The 14,198-nt window shown below is 50.6% G+C and overlaps 1 protein-coding gene across 1 annotated transcript in view; it reads right to left on the bottom strand.

The window, feature by feature from the left end:
• The window catches only part of FAM135B (family with sequence similarity 135 member B), a 175,055-nt gene that overhangs the window by 82,605 nt on the left and 78,252 nt on the right, over positions 1-14,198 (bottom strand). Inside the window, exons 3-4 of the mRNA XM_047782921.1 lie at positions 6,102-6,241; positions 1,306-1,376 (exon numbers count right to left, since the gene is read on the bottom strand). Of these exons, the coding sequence (XP_047638877.1) occupies positions 1,306-1,376; positions 6,102-6,241 (211 nt within the window). The remainder of the gene's footprint in view (positions 1-1,305; positions 1,377-6,101; positions 6,242-14,198) is intronic.

Below are 14,198 nucleotides of genomic sequence, written 5' to 3'. Positions count from 1 at the left end.
GGTGGAGGTGGCTGGATTGGCCAAAGAAGAGTGAGTAGCATTAGGGCGGGGCATCTCACCAGGGTGAGGTGAGGTTGGAAGAGCTTGTGTCCATTATCCTAGGGCCGGAGGTGCGTTGCTTGGAGGAGGAGCTACCAAAAGACCTCCCTGCAGGGAGTGAATGACCCAACCATAGGAAGCATCATTATATCAAAGACCTAGCGGGGCTGGGAAAGAGGAGGACTGTGTAATGGCTATATCTCCAAGGAACGGACAAGAATACACTAGGAGCAGAGACAGCAGTGATTCAGAATCTGCCCTCTCAAGAGCCCTGCGTGCAACTGAACCCATCACACGGAACTCCCTGCCTCATCTGCAATCTCCTCCCTTCTCTTTGTGCCTGACCCTGGGAAGCCCACGCACCCCAGGGGGCAGGAGGCAGCAAGCTACAGGAGGCAAAGCACCCACACTCTGTTGCTGCACTGGGCACCGAGAAAGCCTGGGGCACGGTGGAGAAAAGGGGAAAGTGCCACCGAAAAGAAGTTTACTCGGTCCTGGGTGGTAGCTTGTTTGGGCAAAGAGTCTGAAAAGGAATGGATATTTGTATATTTGTAACACCACTGATTTACTTTGCTGTATACCTGAGGTCAATACAATTTTGGGAGTCAACTACATTTCAATAAAATTTTTAAAAAGAAGTTATAAATTAGAGGAAAGTTTGGAGTTTGGGTTAATACATTTGACTGGACTTTGAAATACCTAAAAAAAGGACCCTCTTTCTTGCAGGAAAGATCATGGGGAGGCTCTGGGACATGACTGTTCACCCCCAGGGTGGGAAGAAGAGGCCAGAGAACACGTTCAAAGGGAGCAGTTATAAGGACAAATGCAATCAGCAGGTTACACATCCACGGATTTCCAACTTTCAGAGAGCTGAACGACGGTAGGAGATATTCGGCCTAAAGATGAGGATGCCGGCAGAATCGCCTTTGTTTCTCAAGGGATCTTGATGTTCGCAGCCTCCTAGGGTCATTAATCTAAACACCGAATTGTACACCGCATGGAAAGTGTATGGAGGCGTCAGCTCCCAGACGGTGACCATTAATAAAGTTAGGACGTCAGGAGCTGTCTGTGCGGGCAACCTTCGAGCCTCCCGCCTAACATGCATGAAGCTTGAAAGGGCAACTTAGACATTCCCTGCCTGCGTTTCTGCAGCGGGTCTTGAACCGGGTCTTGAGGTTCCGTGGCCATGAGGCCACTCCAGGCCCGGGGGAGGGTCGGGCAGAGGCGATGGCGCTAACGTGATCCAAGGATTCCAGGGACACTCACTGCTGTTGACTGTCGGTAAAGTGCAAATCCACCTTGAGCTGGAAATCGACCTCACTTAGCGCCTCTTCCACCTGGAAGAGAAACGAAGTTTCAGGATTTCAAGAGTCAAATCTGGTCCAAACGACACATGTAGCTGGTCTCCTTCCCAGAGTGTAGACAAAGACGCTCACCCTAAGATCAATACCATTTATGGGTAAAGCAGCATTTCCATGCATGTTTTACGTAACGCTGGTTGAAAGGGGTATCTGTATGATACAGAAAATAGAAGGAAAAGGGTTATATAGTCAAATCTGGGGAAAAGCCAACTCGCCAAAAAAAAAGAAAAAAATTAAACAAGTTTTTTATATTGCATGGCTTTGGAGAACCTTATTTCCCAAACAGATTTGATCTGGAGTCCTCTGAATCAAGAGTGAAGTACACTGGGGCACCTGCTTTTGAAAGGGTGGAGCGGTGCATTTGTCGAGAGCAAGCCCCGCTTGGCTAGAGACAGGACAGTGGAGGCGGGGTGACCTCTGGCCCCTTCTCGGGGCTGGGACTCGCCTTCAGGTTCACAGAGAAGGAAACCGATGCTCCGGGAAGTGAAGCCAGTCCCCGAGGTGGTTCAGTTTCACAACAAACTGTATCCATCACTTCCGAGACCCGTGGCTCTTAACTATTTGTGCTTTAAGACACATGAGCATTTCGTGTCCGATCCGTGACTGTTTCCTTCCTTCCCCCCTTTTTTTTTAGTCTGTTTTCATTCATTAGCATGGGAATATTCTTACTCTACCTGCCAGCTTCTCACATGCATCTAAAAACTGGGAGCCCTGGAGCCCTGAATCTTCTTTTTCAGAACATCACACATCAGCCCGCCTCCAGGGGAGTCACTTACTCAATATCAGAGCTCACAAACACCCTACTCAGGACATCCGTGTAAATACTGCACACCTGAGACAGGACCCCATCTCCTCCCCACCCCCAGGCCGGAGGGACCCCTTCTCTGCCGCAACCCACAAAACCCTGTTTTTTTTCTGTCTTTGCCTTCAACACTTCCCATACAGTGATTTCTGGCTTATAACCTGAAAACCCATGAGACAAATACCATCTGTGGGCATATTTTGTTTAGTCCTCATAGTATTTTTTTTTTTAATGTTTTGAACAAGCAGCAAACATTTCAAAATCGGGTGGTTACACACTTCCGTGGCAGGTCTCCAGCTTCTGGAAAACAGTCCCTGGATTTGGCCATGCTGGGCTGCATTCAGAAGCTCCCGCTGGATGGGGCTTGGGGGGGGGGGGTCCTCTGACAATATCCATCCAGCCTCTGGCTAAATCCCCATGGCCCTTCTCTTGTCTACCATCCCCTGTCATCTGGTATCATGAAGAGAGAGCCTAGTCTTAATCCATTCTGGATCCCCAGCTCCCAGAATAGCGCCCGTCGCATGGAAGCTATTCATGTATCTTGAAGAATAAATTCAGCCCTTCTGCACCCCCACCCCCTGGTTTGGGTTTCTTTGCAAGAACATCCTCATTCTGTAAGGGATGGGAGTCTCTTAGCCAAAGGCCACTTTGGAAATGTGTTCCTGGTTAAACATAATTCAGGAAGGGACATATGGATGGAATTTATCTTTAGCTCCCCAGGGTTTGAAAATTTGTTTTAAAAAATGTAAAGCATGTGAAAGGTAACGTTTTACTGAATTTGAGTGCTATGAATAACTTCTCCTCGATTTGTTTTGCATAATCACAAACCCTGCTTCACACACACAACCCAAGCAACACAGCTTCTGCTGCTTCTTCTTCTTTTTTTTTTTTTAAGGCCACACCTGCGGCATACAGAAGTTCCCAGGCTGCAGCCACAGCAGCACCAGATCTGAGCTGCATCTGCGACCTACCCCACAGCTCATGGCAATGCCAGATCCTCAACCCACTGAGAGAGGCCAGGATCGAACCTGCATCCTTATGGATACTGGTTAGGATCTGAACCCCCTGAGCCACAATGGGAACTTCCACAGCTTCCTGTCACCAGCTCCAATCCCTGAGAAGTAAGACTGGCCAAGCAAGCCGTGCTAGCCACCTCGGAGCATGCATTTGCCTAGGTAACAAAAATTCACTGCAGGCTCCCGTTTTAAACTTGCTGCAGTTCTTCTGGAACAAGGAGAGGTATGCAGGCCCAGGATCAGCTGTGGCTAGACTAAGCCTGGCTAGAACTTCATTGATGTCTCAGTACATTTTTTTTTGTTTTTAGGGCTGCTCCTGTGGCATATGGAAGTTCCCAGGCTAGTGGCTGAACTGGAGCTACAGCTGCAGGCCTACACCACAGCCACAGCAGTGTGGGATATGAGCTGTGTCTGCAACCTGCACCACAGCTCACGGAAACACCAGATCCTTAACCCACTGAGCAGGGCCAGGGATCCAGCCCACATCATCATGGATACTAGTCAGGTTTGCTTCCGCTGAGCCACAATGAGAACTCCCTGTCTCAATACATCTTTTTTTGTCTTTTGGCATATGGAGGTTCCCAGCCTAGGGATCAAGTCGGAGCTGTAGCCACCAGCCTACACCACAGCCACAGCAACACAGGATCCGAGCCACATCTGCGACCTAAACCACAGCTCATGGCAACGCCGGATCTTTAACCCACTGAGCAAGGCCAGGGATCAAACCCTCATCCTCATGGATACTAGTCGGGTTTGTTAACCACTAAGCTGAGACGGGAACTCAGTCAATATATTTTTAATAGCAAGATGCTCCAGAATGCATCAAAGGTTTCTCTAGTCACTCATTTCTTCATTCGCTGGTGGCTACCTGCCGTCCCTCCAAACACACACACACACACACACACACACACACCCCCCGAGGCACGCACATCCACACACTTGATGAAGGCATGCTATCGGCGTGCTGCTCACCACACGGCTACGTGCGGGCATGCCCATGAGCTCTGGCCACCCGGCTATCAGCAGGGTTTGGGCTGGCATAAACAGACACTCACTGGAAAAGAGTTAAGGCATCCATTCCAGAGATACAGCTTTTATGAGCGTATCCACTTCATTTTAATTGCCACTGATCTGGATGTAATGATTAACTATAACAGGGATCGCTGCCAGGCGGACGACCCTGACACAGGCCTGAATGGTTAGCCTGCAGAGGCAGGCAGATCTCTACGCTAAAGGAAACGACACGTGCAAGAACTACATCTTGTTCCAACTACGTGCAAGACGACAATGCCCCCCTGTTCAGCCTCAGGACCACGGCTTGCGGCAACGTCCCGTGAGTTAGGCTTGAGGGTTGGGAAAGTTTAACCGTGGAAAGCTTTATACTCTCCGGGGCAGGAGGGAGAGTCTGATGGAATTAAGACGGAAGAACGATCAAGAGATCTGAGCCATGTCCCACCCCAGCCTCTAATCACGACCCCTGTGCCCAGGAGGGTCTTTGAGATCCACATGCCGAAGGACAGTGACCCAGGACAAACCAAGTGACCTTCGCTCTCTAGGACTCGGGGAAGCTGAGCTCTTGTGTGCGGCCTAACTGGGGGTTCCTTAACACTCCAAGCCGCCTCTGGGTATCTCTTGCTAAAGCACGTGTGGCCAAGCGGGAGTAGATGGTGCACTCAGTTCCCCAGAAGGGGATGATTTGCAAAGGTGTGGGAAGAATTTAGGCAAAGCAACAAAGGACGGCTGGGTGTCTGGAGGTCAGGTACCCAGGACTCCTCACCACCTTTGGCCTGAAGGGTCGGGCGGGGAGAGGTTATCAGTTATTGGACCTGGAGAGAGAGCAGCAGGGAGGGAGCCCTCCCACCTACCAAGCAGAGGCAGATACGGTCAGGAGTGTGCTGGTAAATGTTTCAAGCCAGGAGTTCCCGCTGTGGCTCAGCGGTCGCAAACCCAACTAGTAAGTATCCACGAGGATGCAGGTTCAACCCCTGGCCCGGCCTCACTCACTGGGCTAAGAATCAGCATTGCTGTGAGCTGTGGTGCAGGTCACAGACGCCACTCGGATCTGGTGTGGCTGTGGTGTGGGCCAGCAGCTATAGCTCCGATTCAGCCCCTAGCCTGGGAACCTCCATGTGCCACGGGCACCGCCCTGCAAAAATAAAAATTAAAAAAAAATTAAATGTTTAACAACCAGCTCTCTGAAGGAAACTTTTTAAAATCCCGATTTGTAGTATTGGTGCTTTTTCTACGGTGTAAATATTTCCATCATAATTGATTTCAAGCCACCCATGTGAAGTCACTAAAAATAAAGATGGGGAGGAGATGGGTACCATTGGTCCTCAAGAGCTAAGCAGGCTCCAGGACCCCAGTGGACACGCCGGCCCACTACAGCCAGGATGGGAGGAGCCTGGAGAGGGCACACTCAGGCACCTGCCGGACCTCTCACATGCTGTGAAACCAAAAGGTCAGGATACTTGTAAGCAGGGGGCAGAGGTCCTGCTGCCTTCTTCAGCTTTGTCCCTCATCCGAGCCCCACCCCCCAATACACACGGCCCTGCGCACAGCGGATACTCAGCAGACACCTGCTGACGGACCGGCTGGCAGAGGCCCAGAGAGATGGGCAAACAGGCAAAGAAAGGACTAAGAGAGTCAGCAAGTTGGTCAAGGGGACCCGTTCGGAACATGAGACGAGCAGGAATATGAATGAAAACACGAGCACCAGGATGAATAAACCACGAAGCGCAGGAATGCTCTAAAATGCTCCCGATCCGTCAGATCTCAGAGCAAATCCACAGCGGCCCCTTCCAGTCCCTTTGCCCAGCAGTGGATACGCAGGCCCGAGGACGGATCATGGGTCTGCGGCCGGTGGTGGATTCCCGGACTTACCCTTTCACCATCGAGGAGCAAATGAGCCCGGAAGATCACGGCATCATTGACGGGCACCTCTTCGTTCCGGTACAAGATCTGGAAGACCCGGCTGTGCACGGTGCTCTCGTGGATGCAGGCTGAGCGCAGGCCGCCACTGTCTGCAAAACACGAGCTGGCATGAACCCCCGTCTGTCCTGGCCTGGACCTGCAGCCTCCTCAGTGTCGGTCCAGCCAGAGGAAACGCAGTGGCCCCCAACTCCACCGCAATTTCCAAAGACCAGCGTCCACGGACGAACGCGATTCCTTTGTGGGAGATGGACCTCCACTGCATGGGGCCAGCCTCGCAGAAAGAACCGTGTTTGATCCTCTGTAAGTCACGGGATCTTGGTCATGCAGAGGGCGGAGCTTCCCGGCTGGGAGTCAGTACCTGTTCAACTCTCTACCTTCTCACGCATCCCCTCCCGCTACAGCCTTCCAGAACCCCCCTCTTCTGGAAATACCGAGGAGGAGAGAAAAGAGATAAAGACAGAAACCGGCCTTCCTTCTCCAAGGACATCCTAATGACCACAGCATCGCTCCCCTGACGGTGCTGTCTGCACATTACATAGGACATGGATGCTCTGTGAGTTTGAGATAAACGTGCTGGTTCTTTTTGGTTTCTTTTCAGGGCCACACCTACAGCACAGTGAAATTTCCAGGCTAGGGGTTGAATCAGAGCTGCAGCTGCCGACCTATACCATAGCCGCAGCCACACCAGATCTGAACTGCATCTGTGACCTACGCCACAGCTTGCAGCCACGCCAGATCCTTAACCCCGAGCGAGGCTAGGGATCGAACCCGCATCCTCCAGGTCAGGTCAGGTTCTTAACCCACTGAGCTGCAATGGGAACTCCTACGCTAATTCTAATTGTATTGGATATCCAGGTTTTAAGGAACTTGTTCAACTCCATGTCCTCCAGTACATTCTAAATGTACCTCGTCCCTAAACACTGTCCCAAAGTGAAGGTGAACTTCAGGAAGATGATTCTATTCAGCGAGGCTGGGAGACCTTCCTGCACCCACTGCACGGGGTTACCGTGGAGAGAAAGTGGCTGAATTCCTCCAAATCACTTAACACACAAACCACGCGGTTGGAAAAATATGCCATCTTCTAAAACAAATGATGCTAATATTTACATAACACGAGGCAATGATTAGCTATTCATACTAAAGGCCAAGCATGTGGTACTTCACAGCTTCCAAGGTGCTTTTCAAATGCGTTCCTTTCCTCCATCGTCACAGACAATAGCTAAGGCCACTGCAGAGGAAGAGACCAAAGCTCAACCAAGAAGAGGCAGGTGTCACCACAGTTGGGACAGGACAAGCATGGTGTGGACTTGTCCTCACATCAGCCGGTTTAACACCTGGGCAAAGACCTCTAGGGAGAGTGAGGAAAATGCACCCATTTCCCAGCAAAAGGTTGGTCTTCTACAAAACGCTACTTGAAACAGCCTGATTTCAAAGGGGGCTGAGAAAATAAGAAAAACAAGGCCAACACGCAAAGGAAAACTGCCTGACCGTCGTGTGCACTGTCCCCAGCTGGCTCAAACAGTCCCTTGGAAACAAGGACAGAGGGTCGCCGTCACCTCCCAATGCACTGTGACACTTAGACCCCACCAGCCTTTGGCTCCAGAGTAGAGAAGAAGAAATGCAACATCTCAGGTCGTGTTCAAAGCTGCTCAGAGGTGCCTGCTCCAATTGGCTCTTCATCACAAAGCAAATAAAATTACTAGCCTGGTGCAGCCCGATTTAGACCCGCTGGATTCAAACTGATGCGGCTTTTAAGCAGCAGTGATCCTTGGGTGCAAACGCCTTTCTGTTTTGATTTGCGGCACCAGCCCTTCCTCTGTCACTGTCAAGACCTGGGTGATGCAGAAGCCAGATGGGCAACGTGGCAGAGGATGGGTGGGGTGACTACTCTGAAGGTCAGAGCAACACTGAGCCATCGCGTACCTGGAGGGACAGCCAGCAAAACAGGTCAATCACCTGCCTTCTTGGGCAAGCGACATCACCTCTTAGCACCACAGCAGTTCTCCATGTGAAGAGCAGGCATAACCACACTGACCTCCTGGGATCCGTGCAGACATAAAAGGATGAAATAAATCAAGATCTGAAGCCCAGGCACACACTAGGCATACAAAATGCAGTAGGGTGACTTTTTCATTATGTTCAGAGAAAGGTCTTAGAGCTTTCTGCTGAGTACATTTCCACTGGCTGCATATCTGTGGGAGACTGAGTGCCCCTGACGTTGCGCAGATGGACCAATTAGATCACAGGACTCAACAGGGTTTACAGAAGATCCTTGCAACCCAAGGTGCCCTGTTAAGCCCAAGCTGAGGCATTTCTGATGCTCTGTGGGACTTTTGTGTCATTTTGTCATCACTAGGAAGCAGGGCATAAATCAGGTGCCTCCTTGCCAAGGAAGGTTCACTGATCATAAGACACCCTCTGGGGGTTGGGAGCGTCACTGGGACAGCGCCTGCCTCCTCTGTTCCCACTGGGGTGCTCCCTTCTTCAATAATGACAAGCCACTCTTGGATACCTGGCTCACTGTCCTGGTTCCCTCTTCCTGACATTCTGAAGGAGATGCTTCTTTCTTCTCCTGGGCAAGGTCACTTTCTGAACTTGCTAGGACTGGCTCTCCCGCTCACATGCAGAGCCTTCCTTGGCCATCAGAGGGCGCTTGTGCACATCTTGTGCACCCCACTCTCTCCTATGCACTTGGCACTGCCCCCCCTGGGGGGGTGGGGGGGCTCTTGGCTACTCTCCCCATGTTTAAAGACCTAGACCATGCTTGGGGAGGCTGCCCCTTCCTAGCTGGAGGGTAAAAGGCCCCTTTTCTCTTTAGACTCTTTTAACTTTTTCTTTAGCAACTAGATTTACTCCAGGGGTCCAAGGAGGAGGTGCAGATTAGCATCTTCCCAATACCTGCATCTTTTGTGTGTCTCAGAGTCGACAGCTTGCAGCGTAACCCAAAGGAGAGTTGGAACTTTGAGGGAGGACAAGACCGATGGAAAGAAAGTGGGAGAAGCAAGAAAAGGGGCTGGAAGGAAGAGGAGAGAAGCAGAAAGAAAGAGAGCAGAGCCCAGGGGGAGGGGGGGGAGTCCCTCAGGGACTCCCACGGTCCAGAGTACACCTGAGACCCTTCAACCTGGCACTTCAGACCGAAACGCACGCTTCGAAGATTTCTCTGTTGTTTCTTTTCAAAAGAGCAATATTACTACTTTGCATATGTGTGCATCTCTAAATGTTCACAACACAATGACCTTCCCTCCGCTGAGAGCCCCTCCAGCCCCAGAGGGCTCAGCAAGCACCAATTACAAGGTGCAGGTGCTGTTCATGGGCCACAGTCCTCTCTGCCCCAGAGTTCAAGCCACAGCACCCTCATGGGCCCTGACTTGTGGGCCAAACCCCACACCCATTCCTCTTGAACCTGGCTATGACTGCCTGCACAGAGAGTTCCACAGAGAATCAGGCTTGGGCTAAAAGCCATCAAAACTCTGGAGTAGGAGTTCCCGTCGTGGCGCAGTGGTTAACGAATCCGACTAGGAACCATGAGGTGGCGGGTTCGGTCCCTGCCCTTGCTCAGTGGGTTAACGATCTGGCGTTGCCGTGGGCTGTGGTGTAGGTTGCAGACGCGGCTCGGATCCCGCGTTGCTGTGGCTCTGGCATAGGCCGGTGGCTACAGCTGCGATTCAACCCCTAGCCTGGGAACCTCCATATGCCGCGGGAGCGGCCCAAGAAATAGCAACAACAACAACAACAACAACAACAACAACAAAAAGACAAAAAGACAAAAAAAAAACTCTGGAGGACCCTTTCGAACCCTCCAGGCCTGAGAACAGCTGAGTGGGGTCTGGACGATTTGAAAATGAAGATGCTAAGAAGATGCTATCACAGGTTTTCTTCAGACCCGGCCACATTCCTATGGGAGAAGCTTCCAGAACATTGGAATTCAGAGACGTCAAAAAGCCAAGATAGGTTATGAGCAAGTCAAGGTCAGGACCTTGGATTTTTGCGGTTTAGAGCAGAGCCTCCTTCTGTAATGCAAACACATAGACCTGCCCCGCCACTTTCTTGATGTGTGTGTGCCCTCAGGCTTCATGGAAGCAAGAGCCACACTCTGCTTGATTGACATAATGAACGTGAGGCTGAGATGAGATGCAGAGCTGAAGTGTGTGTTCAACTGTGAAATTCTCGAAAGCCAAGCAGATGTCCTGGTAAGATGAAGATGATACCGATGACGACTCTTTAAACTAGGTCATTTTCTGGCTCATTTCTAGGAACAGGAAGGACGGAAAGTCACTGGAAGCCAAGCTTTATTATTGCTTCTAACCATTTCAAAGAACAGACAGAAGAAAAAGCTACCTGAGGCGGATGTTCCCTGTTGTTCCAGAGAAAGATCAGGACGACCGCCCGCATCGCATAAGCATTGTCTGACTGGTGAGGCCAGCAAACACTCATCGCCAAGGTCAAGAGATGTGACGTGACCTTCCAGGATTCCATCAAGGCTGCTACTTTCCCCAGAGACCACAGCACAGAAGGACAAGGGGAACATTTTGCATCGAGACAGCAGGACTTTCCGGGCGCACAGGGATCAAGATGACTTTTTCTGGAATGTGGAAGCTGGGGAGACCAGTTAGACTGGAACAGACGTTGCCTGATGTAGGAGGTATTCATACACTGTGTGGGTTCCAGGTGGGGAAAACCTGATCCCAGAAAGAGAGGTACCTCGAGGAACTCTGAGGTACCTCGAGGTACCCAGGATGACGACTCTGCATGTTCCCTATGGCTGAGGGGTTATGACCTCAAAGCTGATTTGGTTACGTCGTGAGCTGAAAGGTTCTGTGGACCCATCTAACCCGGCGCAAAAGTTATGCTTTGAAGAGGACTGTTGGGATATGTCACGTTCACCAACAGCGGGAGGACCTGGGATTCCAAGGCTTGTACCCCGAGAGCCTTACAGACGCTGCAGAAGCAAACCTGCCATTGAGAGGACAAGCCTGCCTGGAATTCTGGAGAATCACCTTGGACAGAGACCCACGTGGCCATGAGAAGCCCCAGAAGGGACGGCTCAGATCCAGTTCTCTCATTCAGAAAAGGACCCTGTTCCATCGTGGAATCTCAGAGCTTCCCAGACAATAGGAGATGGGGGATCGGGCTGGGATTCCTGCCAACAGAGCATTTAAAGGCACAAAATGCTGGTGGAAAATATGAGGAGATGTGCACATACTGGCACCTTCCGACTTTGAAGCACATCACAACGACGACCCATCAATCAAGGGCAACATTTTAACTGCCTCGGTCGTGGCCATTTGAAAGAACATCTCATATTTTTCTTACTTTCTACGTGAAGTCCCCTTCTGTACAAGGAATATCGAGTGTTTTGCTTTACTGCACAAAGAGATGAGTGTATGCCTTATTCATAACCCCAGATTAATATGTTTCTGTGGGGGTTGCCCTCAAATATAGTAATTAATTTATTAAATGCTTCTTAATCACCTGCTCTGCATCAAGGCGCAGGCAAAAACCTGGGGTTCAGTAATCAACAATCACTCAGTTCCTGGTGGGATGTGCCTGTCTGAACACCTGTCCATGGAGTCGGGATGAATAGTCCCTTATTCACCTCTACAGATATTTCCTTGTGTGAATGAATTTCTCACCTCTCCAGATACACTGCACTATTTGCAACATCTTCTATAGGCTCCTTGGACCACTTCAAATGAGGTGGCACGTTATGTGCAACAACCTGGTCTGAGCACAAACACTGCTATTTTTAACTCTAGGATTTGAAAAAGCCACTTAGAAGATGCATGAGACACAGACTTGTCTTGCTCATTTCAAGCTGCTCTCCGGAAGTTAGGCTGGGATTGGCTGGTCTGGGTTCCAGGCATTTTACAGTCCTTCTTGCATCCCCCTCATGAGGGAGCTCAGGATCATGGGGTTCGGTTCCGTCCTCAGCAGCAAAGGTCGTAGATGGTAGAATGGTGTCTGCAAGGCACGTGCTTCTCTCCCTCCTTTCATGTCCAAGTTTGTTTACTCACTCATTTCTTACCGAACTAAACAGCCACATAGGCAGCGTGAGACATAAGCCTAGTTACTGGCGATGGTACAATAAGGATGAGCCTGCGGTGTTTAGGGCAGTATTTCCCAACTTGGTTCTCTCCTCACTGCTCTCACGCAACTCCACCACTTCTGCTTTGCAGAAAAAGAATTCAAGTCCTAGAATGATGGAACAGCGGGCTTTGCCTGGTATGCTCACTCAAATAAATATACACCAAAACGATCAATCGGTTAATTATTCATGAGTGCGTGGATGAAGGGGGACGATTTAGAGAAGGCTCCCTCAGATAGTTCCAGTTCCTGAGACATCAGACGCTGATCTTACTCCACCAGGAAACTCGAAATTACAAAGCAGGTACCGTGGCCTGGCAGAAACTCCTATTTGCACAAAGAGGACAACCAAACCAAAGAGCGCAGAGAAAATCCTCTTTACAGCCCCGAACATGAACAAGGACTGCCGATGCAAGTTAGCGGTAAGCACCCTCCCATCAAGAGCGATGGGAAGCTCCATGGCTTACGTATAAACCATGGTAACCTACCTATTAGAGTGAGCCCAGGCAGGCTAGCACTGGATAACACTTTATTAGCCGATGATGTGCATTGCTATCTAATCGCCAAAGTACAGGCCAGCGTGTTGCCTCTACCATACATACTCCAGTTACTCCAAGTGCACCTGCTGGGTTCCTTCCAGTGGGTCCTAACCGCTGTGCAGTCTCTTGCGCATCAAGTCATATTTTAATAACAAGGTCCAGACCGTGGCCTCGTCCCTCACGCTTGTGTAAGGACAAGAAATGGATGAGTTAAAAGACACAGATGTGCTCCGAGGTCTGCCTTTTGTACACCGAGCGCCCGCAAAGGAACTTCCATGGTCTGAACCTCCGTTTCCTCACCTGTGACCTGGGGATGGGCGTTCAAGATGTAGGAGGGTTGAACAAGATGACCTAGGAATGCACGGGACACGGAGTCTAACACTCAACAGGTGCCCAGAGAAACGACACTGCAGACGCTGCTGGATGGGCAGGACTGTGCAGCCGAGTGACTATTCAAGATCGGCCGCAATGGCATTCTAGCAGCTACTAGTGAAGGCTCAGGGGATGTGGAAAGGGCATCCTCAATTGTTTCCTGATGCGGGGAAAGGCTGGGATTGGGGCAGTGGGCACCACCTGGAAAAATGGAGCCAAAGGCACTCTCTGTTTACTGCTGGGAGTCTTCCAGTGCGATTTTCACTCTCCCAGCCTTGGTTCTTTCGCAGATGGAAACGACAATAATGATGTGACTCTACAGAGTGTCGAGAAGACGCCTCACCTGCTCCGTGCCTGCTAACGGAGAGCAGCCAAGCTCGCGATTTCCCTCTCAGCCCGCTGCTCCCCCAGGACTGGCTCCTCCCGTGCCTCTCTGCCTCTCTGGGCTGTAACCCTTCCTCCCGACTTGCTGTTTCCAAGACTTCACGGGCCGCTTGTGAGCCAAGAACCCTCAAAGCCATGACTCCAGCTCCATCTCTCTCCTGAGCAGACCCGACCTCTCGCCCACACGACGTGACTTGTTCCAGGTCAAGTCAGATACACACCTTACACGTCCACGTCCACATAGAACCTTTGACCGTGGTTCCAACACGTGTTCCTCCCCCACTTTCTTGACCACCAAGAGCAAAAGACTTCCCAGTCACTAAAAGAAAGCCAAATCCCATATGATATCACTTGTATGTGGAAGCTAAAATATGGCCCAAATGAACTTATGGACAGAATAGAAAGAGACGCACAGACGTGGAGCAGAGACTTGTGGTTGCCAAGGAGGTGGGAGGAGGGAGTGGGATGGAGGGGCGTTTGGGGTTAGTAGATACAAACTATTCCATTTAGAATGGCTAAGTGATGAGGTCCTGCCGTCCAGCACAGGGAGCTACATCCAGTCTCTTGGGATAGAACATGATGGAAGGTAGTACGAGAAAAAGAATGTATATATAAGTATGACTGGGTCACTATGCTGTACGGCAGAAATTGACGCAACACTATAAAT

This window comes from Phacochoerus africanus, chromosome 6 (genome assembly GCF_016906955.1).
Source record: "Phacochoerus africanus isolate WHEZ1 chromosome 6, ROS_Pafr_v1, whole genome shotgun sequence".
NCBI lineage: Eukaryota > Metazoa > Chordata > Mammalia > Artiodactyla > Suidae > Phacochoerus > Phacochoerus africanus.
Note: the sequence above shows the minus strand (reverse complement) of the source record. Positions and strands in the feature narration are given on the sequence as shown.